The 19,836-nt window shown below is 37.2% G+C and overlaps 1 protein-coding gene across 1 annotated transcript in view; it reads left to right on the forward strand.

Annotated features, from left to right (window-relative positions):
• ADCY2 (adenylate cyclase 2) overlaps window positions 1–15,837 on the forward strand; it is a 586,315-nt gene extending 570,478 nt beyond the window's left edge. Inside the window, exons 23-25 of the mRNA XM_069076933.1 lie at window positions 4,597–4,711; window positions 7,901–8,025; window positions 14,982–15,837. Coding sequence (XP_068933034.1) covers window positions 4,597–4,711; window positions 7,901–8,025; window positions 14,982–15,134 — 393 coding nt within the window. The 3' untranslated portion in view covers window positions 15,135–15,837. The remainder of the gene's footprint in view (window positions 1–4,596; window positions 4,712–7,900; window positions 8,026–14,981) is intronic.
• Window positions 15,838–19,836: the final 3,999 nt, after the last annotated feature.

Genomic DNA, 19,836 nt, shown 5'->3' on the forward strand with positions numbered 1-19,836 from the left:
CCTGGATCAATCCCTCCCTTTTCTGAACTCCTTCAGCATTTGTTAACATCACCATTATCTTGGATATTAATCTTATATTGTTTGGTTCTATTATTTAAGTGTTTCATGTAGTTATACATTTCATTCTTCTAATATATGATTTCTATATGCCATACTTCTTTTGTATCCCACAAAACTTTTAGCAAAGTCTACTAGAGTAATGAATGTTACCTAAAACATATTAAGTACATAAGGACAGGAATAGATACTAGACTTGTAGTTTCATTGGTAGAGGGAACACCCAAGTGAAAAAATACCCTCCTTAGAGTCAAAAGACCTAAGTGTAAATCCGACCTCAGACACCGACTAGATGAGTGATCCTGGGCAAGTCACTTATCCTCTAGTCTATCTCAGTTTCCTCAAATGTAAAATGGGGATAATAATAAGATCTTCTTCCCAGAGTTGTTATGAAGATCAGATAAGATTATACTGTAAAGCTCTTACAACACCTGGCACATAGAAGGTACTTATTTATTGTCTTCCTTTCCCCCGATCAATCCAATTGATACCTTCTCTATACCTTTTTTAGAGAGTGGTCTAGAGCACAGGGAAAACAGCTGATTTGCCCAGGGTCACACAGCTAATATGCTTCAGATATGGAACCTGAACCCAGGTCTTCTTAGCTTTGAGACTGCTGCTATATTCATCCCCATTCTAAGTAAGAAAAGTATGGCAAGTAAACACTGAATTCAACTCTGAGCACAAGACAGAAAGTTGTGTGTGTTTCATGCTATTTTTTTTAACCATAAGGAAAGGAAGTTCACTATGGATTTGGTGGTGATATTTTAAGAACTGAAAATCAGGACACATTTTCAAAACAGTATTTCTGAATGAAACATCCCTACTAAATCTCAAGTGGCTCTGGATCTGATATGCCTGTACTTCCATATCCAGATTGTTGAAGAAACAAGCCTTGTGTTCAGAATCATATCTATCAATCAATCATAGTCATTTATTTCTTTTTAAGTATTTTGCTTAGAGATTTTCTCACTCCCCACTGCAATCTCAATCACTCTTAGACAGATAAGATCAAATCACTAATCAACTCTAGAAATGTTCTAGGGTGCTACTTTGGGTTAACTATCCACCTGTGGGATGTTAAAGAACAGAAGAAAGCAGGTTGTCTCAAGGACCTTCTTGATACTTACATAAGAATGTGTGGCACAGTGATCTTTAGGACCTCTGGATGTTCATTTTTAATTGTATATTAAACTAAAACAAGCAGCTTTTAGCTCTTGGTTGAGTAAGTTGCTCCCTATTCTAACTATGCTGCACATATACACTAAAGCTGATAAGAAAAAATTGGAGGCTTGTTCAGGCCACCAAGCATATATGTAATGCTTACTATAAGCAAGGCACATTGTTAAGTTCTGTAGATAACAATAGAAAAGATGATTGCACATGAAACTGCAAATCTGCTATGAACAACTTGCTATTACTTTCAAATATACAAGATTATCATGAAAATTTCTTTTTTTCTCCCCCCTACTCTAGAGATGGCCACTATATACACAAATACATATTTTTGTAGGATTATTCTATACATACATTTATCAGTTTTTTCTCTGGATGCAGATAATGTCTTTCTTCATATGTGCTTTATAGTTAATTTGAAAACTTATAATAGACAAAATAACTTATTTGCTCAAAGTTATTCTTAAAACAATATTGATATTACCACATACAATTTTCTCTTGGTTTTGCTCATTTCGCTCTCCATTATATCATGCAAGTCTTTTCATCTTCTTTTCTAAAATCCTTGAGCTCACCATTTTTTATAGCACAGTAGTATTCCATCACACTCCTATAATACAACTTGTTCAGCCATTCTGCAATTGATGGATATTCCTGCAATTTCCAGTTCTTTGTCACCACAAAGGAAAATTAACTTTTAACAAGACTGGAAAGGTAGGAAGGACCCAGATTGTAAAGGACTTTAAAAGACAAACATAGTTTTACTTTTGATCCAAGAAGTGGTAAATGGGTAGCCATTCAAATTTTGTTTTGTTTTTTTAATGGGACATTGGGATGACATACCAGGATGTAATACCCACACTTTGAGAAAATCAGTTTGACAGAAAATAGAGAGTGGATGGAATGGGGAGAGACTTGAGTCAGGGAGACCAACAGAAGGCAAGAGTCCAAGTATAAGGTGATGAGAACCTGTCCTAGGGTAATAGCAGTGTCATGGGAGAGAAGTGACATATAGAAGAGATTGTCACAGATTGGATATGGGGGTTGAGAGAGGGGATGGATTGAGCATGACACCTAAATTGTAAGCCTAAGTGACTAGAAGAATGGTAGTGCCCTTTACAAAAATAGGAGAGTTTAAAAGAGGAAGATTGTGAGAGAAAGATCATGAGTTCTGTTTTGGACATGTTGAATTTGAGAGCTCTATCCAGGTCAAAAAAGATCACGTGGGAAGGAGAAAAGTTAGGGCTGGATAAATAAATCTGAAAATCATCTGCAGAAAGGTGATAATAGAATCTATGGAACCTGATACAATCACTAAGAGAAATAGTGCAGAGGGAAAAGACAACCCAGAAAAGAGTCATAAGGGATACTTAGTTGATGGGCATGACCTGTCTGAAAACCCAACAGAGGAGATTGAGGAATGGTCAGATAGGAGTGCAGTATAAAAAAGTCAACAATATATACACCAAGGGGCGGCCAGGTGGCTCAGCAAGTAAAGAGCAGCAGCTCCAGTGTTGGGATGACCTGGATCAAATCTGGGCTCAGGTACTCAGCACCACACCCAGAAATAACTGACCGTGTAAACTTGAGCAAGTTACTTAACCCCGATTGCTTAAAAAAAAAAAATGTATATATATATATATATATATATATATATATACCTAAACTCAGAGGAGAGAAAGGAGATCATGACTCATTACTTCCTTTTATTCTGTTCTTAAGCGTTAAGAGTCTTCACCACGCTTCAGGATCGGCTTTGGTTTGACCACGTAGATAGGAATTAGGTGTCTTCTTCATACCTGATTGACTGATCCAATCATGTCAAGAGTAGAGTCTTCTCCCATCCTTCTCTCCACTGCAACCTCTGATTCTAACCATTGAGTCACACTTTGCAGTATAGTTTTTAACTCTGTTCGTTAACCAGGGAAGGTCATTCACACAAATCACTCTACTTCACTCTGCTTCAGAATCATAGTATCCTCAGAAGAAAACAATCTACCTTCTCCCCAGTCCAACATTAGGATTTTATTACTGTTCACTCATGAAAGGGTTTGGGGGAGTGTTCAGGAAAGGTATGGAATACTTTTTATGAAAGACAATCATCTAGTTGAATTGTACAGTAGTTAAATAAAATGACCTAGGGTACTTTTTAGAGCCATTCATTCCTTAAATATGACATGAGATATAAATTGGGCAGGAAGCTTAAACTCCCATGGGACCCATGAATGGGCAGTTAGAAAAAGCAGTTTCTGACACTGCCCTGCATCTGAATATGAGAATCTGTGGCTATCATACAGCTATCTTTTCTGGGGTTTGTAAGTCATTAATTTAGAGTGAGAAGAGACCATAGAGCTCACCTAGTCCCAATTTGATAGCTTATTCAATCAAGTAATATAGTGTAATTTTCAATGGCTAGATTTGTATTCCTCATAAGAAATTACGGTGAATGATTATTATAGAAGCAGGGAAGGCGGAGGCTGGACCTAAAATTTCATTAGTATAGGGATCTCCTGGATGAGGGAACTCCATGCAAATTGACACCTATTCTGCAATATAAAGTCTTCAAGAGCTTTCTAGAACACTCAGAGATTGTATAACAGAGATTAGGCCAGTATGTAACAGATGTGAGGCTTGAACTTGAGTATCCCTGACTCTCTGTCCACTAAGCTAGTGTTGGTCAGAATTGTCTACATCTTACAAATTTAAATCTCATTGAATCCAAAGGGTAAATGCCTTCTATGAATTCCCTCTAATTTATCCTAAATGTTAGTTTTGCATATGTACTTATACTAGGCAGTATAAACTATACACTGACTTAAATTATCTAAAATTTGGTGAAGGATTGACACTGAATTTGTTTGAGTGGGACAGGCAATTATCTTGAGGACTGTCCCAGTCAATAGAAACCAAATGGGAGTTGTCAATTGTACTTTTAACAAGAGGTCATGCAAACTTTAGATTCTGTGTGGGGATAGAAGAGCTCAAGATTGATTTGAGGGAAGGGGAGAGAGGGAGAATAGGGAGAGGAGAGCAGTGGATTCTCTTGATCAATCCTCCCCACCCCAACAGATATGAACTCTGTTCACCCCAAAGAATTATTTTTTTGCCTCTTCTGGCATTTAGAGTCTCTCCTTTTCCCCATCTTAGGAAATTCCATAAAACAGAAAGAGTCCTTTATACCAAGAAAGGGTTAGAAAATTCATAGTAGGCCAAGCTTACATATAATGGATATACTGCAGAGTTTTGTTCTGAAGCAGTTTCATATTGGGTTTTTCTGATTGGTGTGCAGATTCAGACATCAACAGCAGATATTCTGAGTCTTTCTCCAATCACCCTTTGTACATGTATTTTTTTCCCTTTCAGGAGCCTGAACGCCAGTACATGCATATTGGCACCATGGTGGAGTTTGCTTTTGCCCTGGCAGCTAAATTGGATGTAATCAACAAACATTCCTTCAATGACTTCAAGTTGCGAGTGGGTATGTTTTGGAAAGGACTCCAAGTGCTATCTAATCTCTTTGTGAAAATAAATAAGAAGGACAATTTTGTACACTAGTTAAGTTCAAATACCTGGAGTAGGTCAAATGCAAACAGCTATAGCCTTGAAACTAGCTTAGATTGCACGCAGAAAGGCCTAGTCACTGTCCTAGGATTCATAGCCCAAAAGAAAATCACCCATGATTTCAAGGTTAAGCTAGATTTTCACCATTTCATAGTTTATCAGGAGGTGCTCCAAAAAGAAAGTAGTCTAACTTCTTTATAAATAGGGAAAGCAGATTTTCTTTCTTAAAAATGACAAAAATGAATGCATTGTCTTGCGTATCAGTCCCTTACATTTTCATAACACTCAGCTGCCTTCACCTAAGTGATCTCACTTCTTTATCCTCAATTCTTTGTAAACAACATTGATTTTGATAACAGCAAGGATCTAAAAGGTGCACAAAGATCTCTTACCTCCCCTAAAGTTTAAAAACCTGTTCTACTGAAAATAAGAATAAATAAGAAAGTAGCTCTCTTAGAGAACCTCCTTCTGAGTCTAATTTTTCCCTGTTTATCTCATTTCTCATAATTTAAAAAATCTGATATTTGGGAGGAGCAGCTGATACTTATGTGACTTTTACTTTTATTCATGTCCTGAATCCAACAACACTCAGGAAGTTCAGGCTTTTCTAGGCAGGTAGAGAGAATAAGGGCATTCAGGAACAGAAAACAGAAAATTTGCTTCATAATTTTCTTGTATAATGTTCACTGTTAATTTATATCATTCTTTGTATGTCCAGGTAGTCTGATGACAAAGAGAGCTCGCAGTTTTGCTTTGGCTCTATTATCTTCTTGCTCCATTCTCCTTCTAGTTCGCCTTATTCCTGGTAGCTTTTACCCAGACCACATAATGCTGCAGAGAGGGTGTCACCATGACAAAGATGCTGTTTTTAGAGCTACTTTCTCAGGAGAAAAAGACAGCTCTCATCTGATGAGATAAAGTAGTCAGATTTTCCCCTTCCTTTACCTAAACTGCCCCCTTCCCCTTCCTGAGGCATATACAGCATCCTCATGGATTCAACTGCTTCCCATGTAATGGGGAGAGAACTGGATGCCATGACCTCTTCTCTATCCACTACCACCATGCAAACTCTACCCTTTGGGCTATGATTCCCCAAATCCTACAGAAGTGATTTATTACAGAGTAGGGAAAGTCAATGGATCGGATAAAGGCATGCAAACATACAATGGACTAATGTTATTGAATAGTCTAGAATTTTTGTAATATACTACTAGTTTCACAATTTCTATGACTAGACTATGTCATTTTCGAATGGACTACTAATAAAACACTAGGCCAAGAAATCAGGTCGAATTTATAACCAATTTTTCAATCTGTGAATTCAATGGAAATTATGCCTAATTACCTTTAAGTACAATAAAATCTAAGGACTCATGTTATACTTAGAAATCCGTCTAGCAAACTCATCTCTCTTTTCTGGTTACCTACGCCATCCTTTTCTTTCTGCAAAGCTGTTGCTCTGCTCTTTTGCTAGTAAATACTACCACCTAGTGGTAAATCCTGGGTACTAAAAATGTCTCCTAGGACTTCAGTCAACATTCCTCCAAACAAATGAAAAAGGCTTGGAGCTGAATTCTTCTCCCAAGCCTCCTCTTATGTATATTAAGCTGGGCAGTTTATCTGTTAATCAAGAATAACAGATCAACTGAGCTCTTTCTCAAAATGGAAATTATCCCCATTGCCAGCAGGAAGGTAGGTCAGGATGGGCCACCTCTGGGAGCTGTAGAGTTACTGAGTGTCAGCACTATGCGGCCAGAATGAGCTGATGGAAGCAGGGACATCAAACTACCCAGAACTACAGTCCAGGGGCCCTAGGTCTGATGGACACTCAGAATTGATTGTTAAGAGTGGAAGAAAAATTACTTCTAACTCCTGGAGCAGAAATATATGCTTGAAAAGTCATTCTTTATAAGAACAAGGTGTTCTTTACTTCCAGTGGTCAATAAGAACCTAGAGGTTTTATGGATGTGTGTGTTTTATTAGTTGGCTTCCCAAAACTGGAAGACTGGCTTTAAAAGTATATCTACATAGTACTTCAAGAACCATTTTTATCTTCATTATACTGGACTTTTTTTTCCCCACAAAGCAGTAAAGCTTTCATTAAAACAACCAGAGACATGCAGAGAAAAGTTCAGATACTCTAGTTTGAGGGGTAGAAGAAGAGTCCATACTTTATAATGAGGCACAAAGTGGGTGAGAAAAGCCTGGTTAACATTGCACCCTGAGCCTAAAGTACATCCTGCCTGTAAGCACCTTGCTTTTAAATTGCATGTTAAAACCAGCCAATGTGCCTAAGTGAAAAGCAAATGCCACCTGTTTATTTCATGGAGGCTGACACAGGGAATTATGTTTGATTAGGAAAACAATATCAACCCTACCTATTTAGCATATATCTGCATATCCTAGGAATAAAAGAAATTGAGGGAGGTCTAAAGAAAATCAAGTAGCTAGACTAAAAAGCAGTTTAAAAATTATATTTCTTCTTCAACTTTTTGAGGAGGTTTTCACCTTGACCCAATGACAAAATAAGGCAGATTGGGGGTAAAATGGAGCTGGTAGCTTCATGGGGAGTGTACATTTTGAGAACTGATGAAGCTGTTTAAACCTGAATGCTCTTCTATGCACCCCCCAATTTTCCTTCGCTAAGGGCAGCCTGGATATTGGAACATTTTTCTTTATAAATTAATGATTAATTTTGTCTGTATTGTACAATTCAGCCCAGAAAACTCCACTAAACAAAGACAATTCTGCCATCCTCCCTCTTTCTCCTATGCTTGGCTGAATCAAAAACTACCCAAAACATTTTCACCCAATTCTATTCATTCCATTCTCTCTCTCCTTTCTCTATTCCTCTGGATTCCTAACAAAAAACGTTAAATTTACCTCATTCCTCTTACTTCTACCTGACTCCTGGAATAATCCTATTGATGTGTTCAAAAAAAGCTACTGATCCTCATTTTACAAACTATGTCCTCTAATATGCGTAGCAAGAGTGCATAACTTCTATCCCAGTCCTATCAAAAATTAGTCTCATAAAGATGTCACTTATTAGAAACAGCTGATGAAATTTTTATGGCTTTGTTAATTAGAATCTGATGTTTCACAGGTATTAACCATGGCCCTGTAATAGCTGGTGTAATTGGAGCTCAGAAACCTCAGTATGACATCTGGGGCAACACAGTAAATGTGGCCAGCAGGATGGACAGCACTGGAGTCTTAGATAAAATACAGGTATTTCAATTTGGATTTATATCATTTGTCTTTCTCATGTACTTGGAAACAATGAGTTGGAGGCTGCCACAAACCATAATAGTGTGAAGATTAATATAGAATAAGATATGAACACTGAAGAACTTTTAATAACATCAGCAGTTTTTCCAAAAAGATTATATAGGTTAATCATGTCAGCAACAAGCATTTTTGAAGAGTCTTCTATATGCCAAGCACCACACTAAACACTGGGAAGATAAACAGAAGCAGAAAGATGGTATTTGGCCTCAAGGAGCTTACATTTAAAGACTACACTTAAAGGAAGCTATAAAGCAAGGCAGGAATAAATAAAAGGAACCTCACCCAGGGACATTATAGAGAAAGTCTGGGAGAGTCTGTAGTGCTTCCTGAAAAAGGAGGAAGACATGGCTGGCCTATGTACCTTCCTTCATGGAAGTTCTGAGAGAAACCAGCCAAATGGAAGGACAGATCACAGGGGTAACTGGTAGTTAGTATAAGCAAAAAGTCATCTCCACTGCTAAATTTAAATGAGGTATCTTACTCATACAGTCCACAAAGCAACAAAGGTTTTCAGGTGACTAGAACTGGGTTTCAATGAAGAGAAGGAAACTAAAGGTACCAGTCACATGATACTTGCTTATTTTAGAAACATAGAAAAGACTTTAAAAATTATTTATTGTCCAACCCATGCCTGAAGTATGAATCCTCTTTACAATATCTCCAACAAATAGCTAACTAGCCTTCCTAGATCTTCAGTAATGGAAAACTCATTGTTTCCCAAGGAACTTCTTTTCAATTTTGGACAGCTAAGTTTTATGGAATTCTTCCTCATATTCAGCCAAAATCTCATTCATTGTGATCAAGCAACTCCCTAAAGTGGCCATTCAGAAGAAATTTAATCCTTTTTCCATATGACAATGTTATAATCAGTTAAATACAGGGATTGTTTAATTAGATCATAAATGTAAATAAATTATTTCTTAAATTTAAATTACTGATGAATTACCAGAAGCAATCCAGTTGAAGAGAGGTATTTGCTTGGGAATGAGGCCAGACATCTGTAATAAATAGTGAAACCTTTTAAGTAAGGAAGACAACATGATAAAACAGAAAGATGAATGGTTCTCAACTCAGAGGACCTTGGTTTAAATCCATTTCCTATACTCACTATTTGGGTGATCTCTTAACTACCCTGTGCCTCAACTTCCTAATCTGTAATATATATATATGTATATATATATGTATATATATATATGTATATATATGTATATATATATATATAGTTAGATTAGATAGACTCTGAGGTCCTTTTTACATCTAGAAATCTGATCCTACATTACATTTTCTATGTTGAATCTCTATTTAATTCAGTGTCAAAGACAAAGATATTATAGTATTTTTCCCATGCTGGATAAAGAAAAAAAAAATCTTGGTGCCTGTCAAAATAAACATTCTTTCATTAAAGAACAATTTGCACACAATGCAAATAATGTGATCGTCTAATTCCTAAGCAGTAGGTACAGGAAGGTGTAATGTCAAGCAAAAAAGCAGTTAACACCTTATTTCAGCTATTTAGTTGACACCTTGTTTCAGTTCTTGCCCATGATTGTATCAAATCTTTGTTGAGAAGCAGAACTAGCAAACCCACAACCTGTGAATCCTAGAACTTGTGAACTATTGTTGCTGATGCAACAGGAAGGGGAGGAGCTAATTACTATATATAAGGAGAGGCCCAGGCTGGAGAGAGCAGAACTGAGAAGAGAGAAGAACTGAGAACTAAGAAGAATTGAGAACTGAGCAGAACTTAGAAGAGAATTGAGAAGAACTGAGCAGAACTGAGAACTCTTGTGGTAGCAGAGTCAAGGAGAAAACTTGTGGTATCCTGGCACTCCATATTTTTCTGTTCTGTCTGTGCTGATGTTTGTTTGTGATACTTTGTAGAGAAGCCCTGCAACCTTACTGGAAGCACTGAAAGAGCATTTTCTGGTTGTATGTGTACAGAAGTCCTGGAGGAGGGTTTTGGAGGTCCTGGGACTTTACTGATGATTTGTGTTGACTTCTTGGACCTTGTTTGTGGGTCTCTGTTGATTTCCTAGGCAGATAGTGAATTGATGATGGTGCCAGCAATGTGTATGCCTGTTATTGTGGCTCTGTCAAGCTTTGTCTTCCCAGAAACAGGAACTGTGAAGGACTTGAAGTGAACTGGACACTGTGAACTTCAGCAATTGGATGAGGAACTGGACAAGGAGCTGAATGAAGAGCTGCACAAGATGCTGAGAGCTTCCTGCCTTTAAATCCAGGGGACAGTTGGATAGACTTGGGCAGGAGCTAAACCCATGGAAGAGGAAACCATGGAAGCTGAGAACCAGCCTCAAGTCAAGATGAAAAGACCTCTTCTTGAGTATTTAATGCTGACTGAGAAGATAATGATTTACTGTGACCTAGGGGTGGAAAACTTTGACCTTTGTACTTTGTATCCCTTAAGGAGGCTTGCTCCTTTTTTTTTTTTTAAAGCAATTGGGGTTAAGTAACTTGCTCAAGGTTACACGGCCAGGTGTTTTTCTGGGTGGGTGCTAAGTGTCTGAGCCTGGATTTGATCCCCAGGTCATCCCAACACTGGAGCCGGTGCTCTTACTTGCTGAGCCACCTGGCCACCCCAGGAGGCTTGCTCCTTAAGGATGATCGAGTTAAGGACTTAATGAATGCTATCTTTTGTTTAAAATTATGGGACCACTTTGATGAAAACTATGTGGCCACTTTAGTGATAACTTGCTATGCTATAACACTGTGAGTGCTATATTTTGGTTTCTGTCAATGTTTTGCTTTAATTTACTGCTGAATAAAAAGAGTTGACTATACTATGTACCCAGAATCTTAAAGGTGTTCACAGCAGCAGTCCTATGGAAAGCTACTCATACTTGGCTTTATAGAAGGTACATTGCTCTCTTTTGGTGTGTTCAGACACTGACCAAAACCCTGTAATCATGAAATCATTTTAAAGATGTAACATAAACTGTAAATCTTTCATATGTAAGTAAAAGGTCATGACCTTATCATTATCCTTATAAAAAATATAGGAGAGTATTTAATCCATCTAGTACCCACTTGGCATTCTGGCTCTATGATAGATGTTCTATCTTTCTGTGTTCTCATAACCCTAAAATTCAGTTTTACAAATAGTAATACAAATAATAAACCCAAACTTTAATAATAACAACAACTGGAGTTTGTAATAATTCTTTAATATTTGCAGAACATTTTACATATGTTATCTCATTCAATCCTCACACCTGCTCTGTGAGGTAGGTGCTGCTATTATCTCCCATTTTTCATATAAAGAAACAAGACCGAGGGTAAAAACATGCCCAGGATCATAGAGCTAAGTATACAGGGCAGGATCCCAATTCAAGTCTTCTTGACTCCAAGTTCAACATTTTATCTATTGTGCCCCTCTGCTTATCTAAAATATGTTGATTTTCCTAGCCTTCTTGACAGAGATGGTCTGCTGCTGCATCGCAAGCTACAGGACTGCCCCTGATTGGGAATATAAGAAATAAATGAAGACAAAAGAAATTCTTTATTAATATACTTCAGGATTTTAAAAGATGTGATTTTTTTTCACATGAGGTTGGACCCTCTTTTAATGCAGATCAAATCATTCCTACACGTTAGTAGATGGTATGCATGAATTGCTGTGGCCAGATGAGTTGATAATTGTAATATGAAATTTTGAAATGGAGACAGACATGCCTAGTTCTTTGGGTAAACACCACAACTGAAAGCAGGAAATGGAGCAGCAATCATTCTTTTAATTAAACTCAGAGGGCATGGGAGTAAATAACCCATAAAGGCAGAGACAAGTGATGAAAGAGGTACAGAGGTAGATGGCACTGCTCAGGATGAGGGAATGGGATGATAAAGGAAGGTAGTGTGAGAAAGAGGATGGGGATAGGGAGAGGAAGAGAATATACCTTACATAACTGTGGCTTAGAGTTGGGATCACTCAACAGCATAGGCCCTATGAAGATGGAAGAATACCCAAATGACAGGTGTTTGAGGACTCATTTTTATGGGGTTTGGGGGAAAACCAACCAACTCTTCTCTGTGTGCAGCCTTGGGGCAGCTCAGTAACATATAGAAATCATCTCTAAGTTATCAGTAAAACTTCAAATTCATCATGTTGTCACCATCAGTAATTTTCTGATATTCTTTCTGATATTCTACTGGTCTTGACCTGTGGAGGTCTTAGGACCAGACCCTTGACAGGTAACACCTAGATGGTTTTCCTAAGCTTGACTATTATTAAAAGGATGTGAATTTTATTTAATATATGGCACAATTTGTAAATTATGCTCCTTTGATCTTTGGGATGATTTGTACATGATTTCCAAGTTTCTCTTTGCAATCATTTCCTGCTATTGCCTCTTGGTGACTTATAAACCAACTATACTGACCGGAAAAGGAGAAAGGGTCAAGGGGACCAGAAAAAGATACAATTTTAAAATATCAGAAAAAAATCCTTACCTTGCATTCAACCTTCTGGTGAAGTGCCTCTCTAAAGTTAGTCAGGGTCATCTTGGACCTTCAATACATGGTTTATCAATAGATTCATAGTTGAAGTTTTTCCATCTTCATGGAATCTACCAGAGCCGCCTCCATACCTACTAATGGTTGTGAAAGAGGACTTCTGTTGAAGTTTCTATTAACATAAGACTGATAGATCTGTTGATTATATGATTTTAGAGAAGAAAGAACTTAGAGATCATCTAACATTTTAGACTACCCTTTCTTCCTCAATATATTTACTTCTTTTGGCCTCTGAGCCATCCTATTTTCCCAATTCCTCTCTTATCTCTAAAGTCACTCATTCTCTGTCACCTTCTGGTTTCTCCTTATGCTCCTGGTCCCTTGTCCTTTAAAAAACCGTTCTTGATCTCTCTATATTATTTCTACCAAATTACTCACTGTCATGGCCTCAGCTTTCACGCAGGCACAAATGACTCCCCGACCTCCTCTACCTCTAGGCATGACTTCTCTTCCAAGATCCAGATCTTAATCTTTAAGTACTTGTATGAGTCCCCACCTAGATATCACACCAGCTCCTCAGACTTGACATGTATAAAACTGATCGCTATATTTCTCCTCACACCTGTTCCTCTTCTGCTATCACTACTTTAGTGGATTTACCATTTTCCCTGTCTCCCATAGGTTTAAAACCTTGATGTTATGTTTCAGTCTTCCCTCTCATGTTCAGTCACCAAATCCCACTATTTCTACCTTCACAGTATTTCTCACATACTTAGAATATGATGGAGATTAAAATTAAAGGAAAAATATTGAAGCATGTGCCAGGTTTGTGAGCCTTAGTGACTGGGAATGTATTGACAGGAATAAAAGTGAGGAAAATTAGGAAGCTGAAGGGCAAAATGATGAGTTTGACCTTGGACAGATTGAGTTTGAATTGACAGCCATATGTCTTGATAGAAAGATCCAGGGGGCAGAAATAAGGGCTGGGTTCAAGTTTAACCAAAAGTTTGTTTGTTTGTTTGTGGTTTGTTTTCTCTCATGAAGAATTGCTCCATTCCTCACAACTTTAAACCAGGCAAGAGGTTTTTTTTTATTCCAGTCATTTGTAATTTCAAAAACAGTCTGAGTCCTTAGTGAATTAGTGAACTTTGGAGGTAGGAAGGTTCTTAGAAACTTTCTAGTCATGGGATTATATTTTATAGAAGAGGAATCCAAGCCCCATACAGGTTAAATGACTTGCTTCAGGGCATGTGAGTAGTACCAGAAACAGGATTTTCAGATATCCTTAGGTATCCCAATACAGGTATCCTAAGACCAAAGTCAGCTCTGTCCATTGTACCAGACTTTCTCTCTAGTCCAACTCCTTCCTTTTGTAGCTACAGACACTGAGGTCCAGAGACAGAGTATACCGGAAAGGATGCTACATGAGGAGACAAATCAAGGCTTGGCAATTTCTGTCATGTGTGACCATGGACAAGTTATTTTACTTACTTCTCTTGGCCCCAGTTTCTTTATCTGTAAAATTAGGACATCATATCAGATAACTTCTAAGGTCCTTTCCAAGTATAAATCTATAATTACATTATCCTAAATGACTTGCCCAAAATCACAGAATTAATCAGTCACAGAGCCAGCAGAGGTCAAGAACACTTGGTCCAATGCTCTTTTGACTAGACTGTGCTACCTTTTAATTATTTAAAGATATTTCTGCCTCTCATCAAATCTACTCACTGCCCACATCTGCTTCAGAATTTTGTTTATTCTTCTAATAAGATATTACCTTAATGCTTCCTCACTAATCAAATTCTAAAATGATGCTACTGGTGATCTTGGTGTATAGTGGGATTTCCAGGGCTGTCCTGATTCAGAAATTGCTCAAGCAGCCCAGTCAAAGGACTTCAGATCAAATGTCACTTATTTCCTATGTGACCTTGGGACTTTGTTTCCTCATCTGTAAAATTAAGGGTTTGGACTAGATAGCATTTGAGATCCCTTCCAAATGGAAATCTCTAATCCTATGACATTTGGGACAGGTTTAGGCTTTGTAATTTCACAGAAGCATAAAAAAGTGGTATTTAGTTTGGTCTGGAAATACTACATATACAGCATGGCAAATATCCTTGTTAGAAGAGGTCAGATTCTTGAGTTTTGCTCCATAGAACAACAAAAGGCTTATTATCTTTAAAAATCAAACTGGGGTTTTGGCATATTTCTGACTGCAAATGAATAATAAAGCTATTAATGACTGCATATGCATTTATAAATAAAGTATATATATACACATGCACTCATATATCTGTGTACTTACATGTGCATATATTAATATGTATACATATACATAAATCTAATGGGAAAAAGCAGACTTTGAGATGTGCTTCAGTTTTTTCAATTTATCTATGCTAATTATGTTTTTAAAACTTCTATTTCAGGTCACTGAGGAGACAAATATTGTCTTACAGACACTGGGATACATGTGCACTTGTAGAGGAATAATCAATGTGAAAGGAAAAGGTGAACTGAAGACATATTTTGTACATACAGAAATGGCAAGGTCTCTTTCCCAGGCAAATGTGGCATCCTGAAGAATATACCTGGATTTGTCAAAATATATCCTCTTTTCAGGAAAGTGTCCCACACTTTCTGAAGGCATATCTGTTCCCCTGATTTGAATGCGTGTGCTATATTCTGCTATCTGGAACTTGTGCAGAAGAATCTGCATGCCCCAGTGGCTCACACATCTCTTTTCTGATATGCTGGGACACTTGCAGTGAAAAGCAAGGGATTAGATGACTGTACTGCCATTTGCACTGTGTTTACTCTAAAGTGGAGAAAAGACTGAAACAAAATTAGGAGAAACAAGAAGAAAAGAATGAAAGAACTTACAATATTAGAAGGAAAACAAAACAATTCTTAAGGCAATAAAACTAGGGGGTGTATAATATTTTCTGGTGCATGTTATTTTCTGGAAAATACAGTAGCTCCCCAACCGCATCCACTAGTCTGATATTAAAATACACAGTATTTGTAAATAGGTTGATTCTGTCCCTCCATATTAGTTTGAATGTCTTCACCTGTGTGTCTCATAACCAGTGGCAGTCTGCAGGTACTCTGTAATGTGGTATTGCCAGGGATGGCTTTCTAGCACCATCTTGGATCTCAAAGCCAGTGGTCCATTGCCATCGATTTCCAGAGAGAGTCCGCAGCACACAGGATCAGTTTTGTATAAAATACATCATGTTTTGAAGCCATTGTCTTTTGTAAGTTTAATTCATTAAAAATTTATATGTACTTTGTCTTGTGATGTGTATTTCTCCACACACCTCTTTTTTTTCCTCTCTTCCCTGATATAACCTAAGGGACACAGTCCACACCAGCTGTTCTCCTTCTGACACACGGCAACACATTTCAGAAAGAACTTCCCGAGCATCAGGAGGATGTGGTTTTCTTGATCAATTCTAGAATTGGCCCTGTTTAACCTCTGCAGCATTTTCAGTTATGAATGACCTGGAAGAATGAAGGTCGGTGGAGGAAAAGCACAAGAAAGGCACCTTGGATACCTGCTGCAAGATGCTGTGACCAGATATCAGGTCTAGTTTGATTGCCACGGACACTGGACAGATCCAGATCAAGTCTGGCCTAAGCTACATGTTGTCACGATGCTAGATGGGGATAATTATATCCATCCATACATATCCTTTTCTATATACATAGTATACCCACACATTCATATTCATATCCATAAATACATACATTTTATATGTATATGTTCATATATATGTTTTATATATTTATATATCCCTAAATACTGATTCATCCATATAGATGAACATATATACATGAGAAGTAACACGATGTACAGTTTGGGTGTCACACTGCCTCTAATAGGTATATATATGTTTATATGTGTACACACACACTGGGCCTTTTATTTCACTGGGGAAGTTCTCTATATCAGTGTTGCAGGTCAGTAACTGTTCTACAAATTATAGAGAGACAGAAAGAAAGAGAAAAAGAGGCGAGAAAGAGAGAGAGAGAAAAAAGACAAACATATAGAGAAAGGAATCAGAGACAGAATTAGAAAGAATGTATATATACAGACACACACATATGCATATATGTGTGTGTCTGTGTACACACATATATTGTCAAATGTTCTTAATAAAAAGCAGAACAAAAAAAGATAAACCACTTTTTATTCGGACAAGGTTTGTTTGCATGCTTTCTTATCACTTATTTGGCCTAATAAATGAAATAAATGATGTGGAAAAATATTTCTTGCTATCTTATAACAATATTATTTACTCATTACACACTTCTAACAAAATCAGAAAATCCCAGGAAATATATTCCTTACTGCAATAGTCCCTCTGTTCTTTGCTAAATACCTAAGAATGGCAATAAAAGTCTTGTTTATAGATTTCCCCAGTAGGATTTCCTAGGTTTAAACTGGACCATCTGTTGGAGTGATGAATTGCCATTCTGCCGGCTGGCTTCCCTGAGAGCCTGGTCTAACACCCACCAAAACAGTCTGGCAGGAGATGCCGTATTATGAGGTAATGAAAAATAGGTCATTTGGGGGGCCATATACCACAGGAACTTTAACCTTATAAAGTTTAAACTTGGCTATATACCAGTGGTAGGACAATATTAGCAAACTGGTAAGAAAAATTGATTGTATATTTCTCATGCTTTAAAATTAGACTTTTGTTAATAGAAGCTGACTGATTTTCCAAATCAATATCACTATCTTTATAAAACCATATGTCATTATTGGCTTAATTATCTTAGAGAATAACAAGAAATTTCCCAGGGCTCTATTTCTGGGACTTGAATGAATGAAATAATGTTTATTAAGTGCTTGCGATGTGCCAAGCACTGGGTTTATAAATAAGAAAAGGTAAGACAATCCCTGCTCTGAAGAAGTTCATATTTTCATTAGAAGAAAAAGCATATAAAAGGAAGTTTGGCTGTAGAATAGATAAAAAAGCCTAGAAGGTTCAACAAATATGGCAGATGGCAAGGCCAGGAGCCCTTAGGTGGTTACATAAAAAGGTTGGATGATTATGCCAGAGGTCTGCAGGCATAGAAGCCAGTTAAACAATAAGTTTGGTCATCCTCCATGCTACCTGAAGGGAACTGGTTACTCCCACTCCACTCAAGCTGTGTGAGCAGTCAAATATGGTTTTTAGTGACCTTAATCAGGAGAGAGGGCAAGGAGGGAAGGGTATGCCAAGTGGTAGCCTAGATATGGTGTGCTGGTATGCGTTTAGGGAAGACATGAAATATAATCACAAAATCTCATAGATAGTGAACATTAACCATTGCCAGTAAATCACTGTAAGCGCTCATCCACTCAGGGAAATTCATTAAGGTCACCCTTGATAGTATGAGGACCTTTCCTGAACTATGGGATCAAAGGATTATAAATTTGGAGCCGAAAGGGACTTTAAAGCTTATTTAGTCCAAACCATTCATTTTATACATATTTTTATTTTATTGAATTATATTAAATTTAAGTTTCATAAATGAGTAAATTGGGTCCCAGAGAGGATAAGGACATGTCCAAAGTACTGCATGTTGTAGGTGGCAATGCTAGGATTTAACTGCACATTCTCTGGCTCCAAATCCATGGTTTATGACTATATCACATAGTTTCTTGAGGACATATGCATTTCCTCAGTGTACAAGAGGCAGCTTATGATCACATTATAGTCAATTTTAGGTAGTTGAATTATTTTATTTGTGATTGACTCAATTTCTTGTTTGATTAAAATTCTACCTACACCCACACCCAGCCATAACAGTAAAAGATACCTTTCTAGTTCCCTTCTTTCTTTTTTAAAATAAGACAATTTTTATATTCAGGTTGCTTATCCATTTGACCTTATTGTATGTATTCTTTTATTAGTACAAACTTACTATTTTTATGTATGGTCAATATGCCCACTAATTTTCAATTTCTTAATGTTACAACCTGTGTTTTCTGTTCTCTCATAACATTTTGCAGACTGGTATTTTGAATAAGCATCATTGACTAACTATTGACAGTTTGGTAGGTCAGAAAAAAATTAGTGTGTCTAAAGTTAGTCTGTTCTCTAAAAGAACTTTAATGTTATTTTGTATATTTGTTAATTTTTATGTTGTGAGTATCTATGCAAGGTCAGAATGCATTTCCTTTTCTTGTCATCCCCCCCCAAAAGAAGAAAAGAAAATGATAAAAATATCTTTTGAAGTCCTAACCATACTCAAATGGATTTACAGATCTGATCAAATCTGGAGTTCTCTCATATTATGCCAATCACAACCCATCTTATTCCTGTTCATCTTATGCAATGCTTGTCCAAGTCCTCCCATATGATCACCACAGAGGGTTTATCTAAAGTCCCAGAGGCCTTTTCTCCTGACATTGCAGGCGTAGTAGTGGAGAATGCTGCCTGTTCAATTGTCATTCTTGCAACACAATCAGCACTTCTATCAGCATTTCCTATGCTACAATTCACCTTTTATTCCTGCTCTCTGGAGTTTCTTGCTAATTATATTTTATAGCTTGCTTATACCCACCTAGAGTCCCTCAATTGCCTTCCTTATGATGCCTATTTTTAATTTGCTGTTGGTATTTTTATTCTTTATCTCACTGCCATTAAGCAACACAAACAAAATGTTAATTTCAAAAAGCCTTCATTTTCATGGGAAGCTCAGGATCTGTAAGGAAATTTGAAATTTCCTGAAAGCAAACCTGCCTGTTCTCCTCCTATGAAATTCTGGGCCCTATTTTGTCCTTCTGTATTGTCTGTCACTGACACACATGATGATTGACAAACTCTATAAATATCCATCAAATGCATGTTGAAATCCATGCAATAAACATTCTTCTTCCACTTTGCCTTTCCTGCATGCATTAAAAAGTCAGATTCTTTTGCATGATTACTGATCTCTTCTAGAAGGCTTTGCTGTGTCCTAGAGATAGATTCAAGCAGCTTATTTTTCTCTTCAAAGTGAGACATCTGGAACATCTCACTATTCATAGGGAATTTCTCCTTGACCTGAATTCTACATCAGAGCTCCTCCATCACAGTGATGAATACTTTTGACAAGTGTACCTGCTTTATGACTTGCCTATTTATTATCAGAGGTTCATTGAAAAGTTATTTCTCTTATACATTCCAAGGATTGTGAATGATCTTTTTTAAAATTTATTTTTAGTTTTCAACATTCACTTCCATAAGTTTTAAATTTTCTCCCCCTCTTTTCCCTCCTCCCTCCCTAAAATGGCATGCAATCTGA

The sequence above is a fragment of the Petaurus breviceps genome, unplaced genomic scaffold (genome assembly GCF_028583685.1).
Source record: "Petaurus breviceps papuanus isolate PSGF00001 unplaced genomic scaffold, PetGlider_PUasm1.0 151, whole genome shotgun sequence".
Classification (NCBI taxonomy): domain Eukaryota; kingdom Metazoa; phylum Chordata; class Mammalia; order Diprotodontia; family Petauridae; genus Petaurus; species Petaurus breviceps.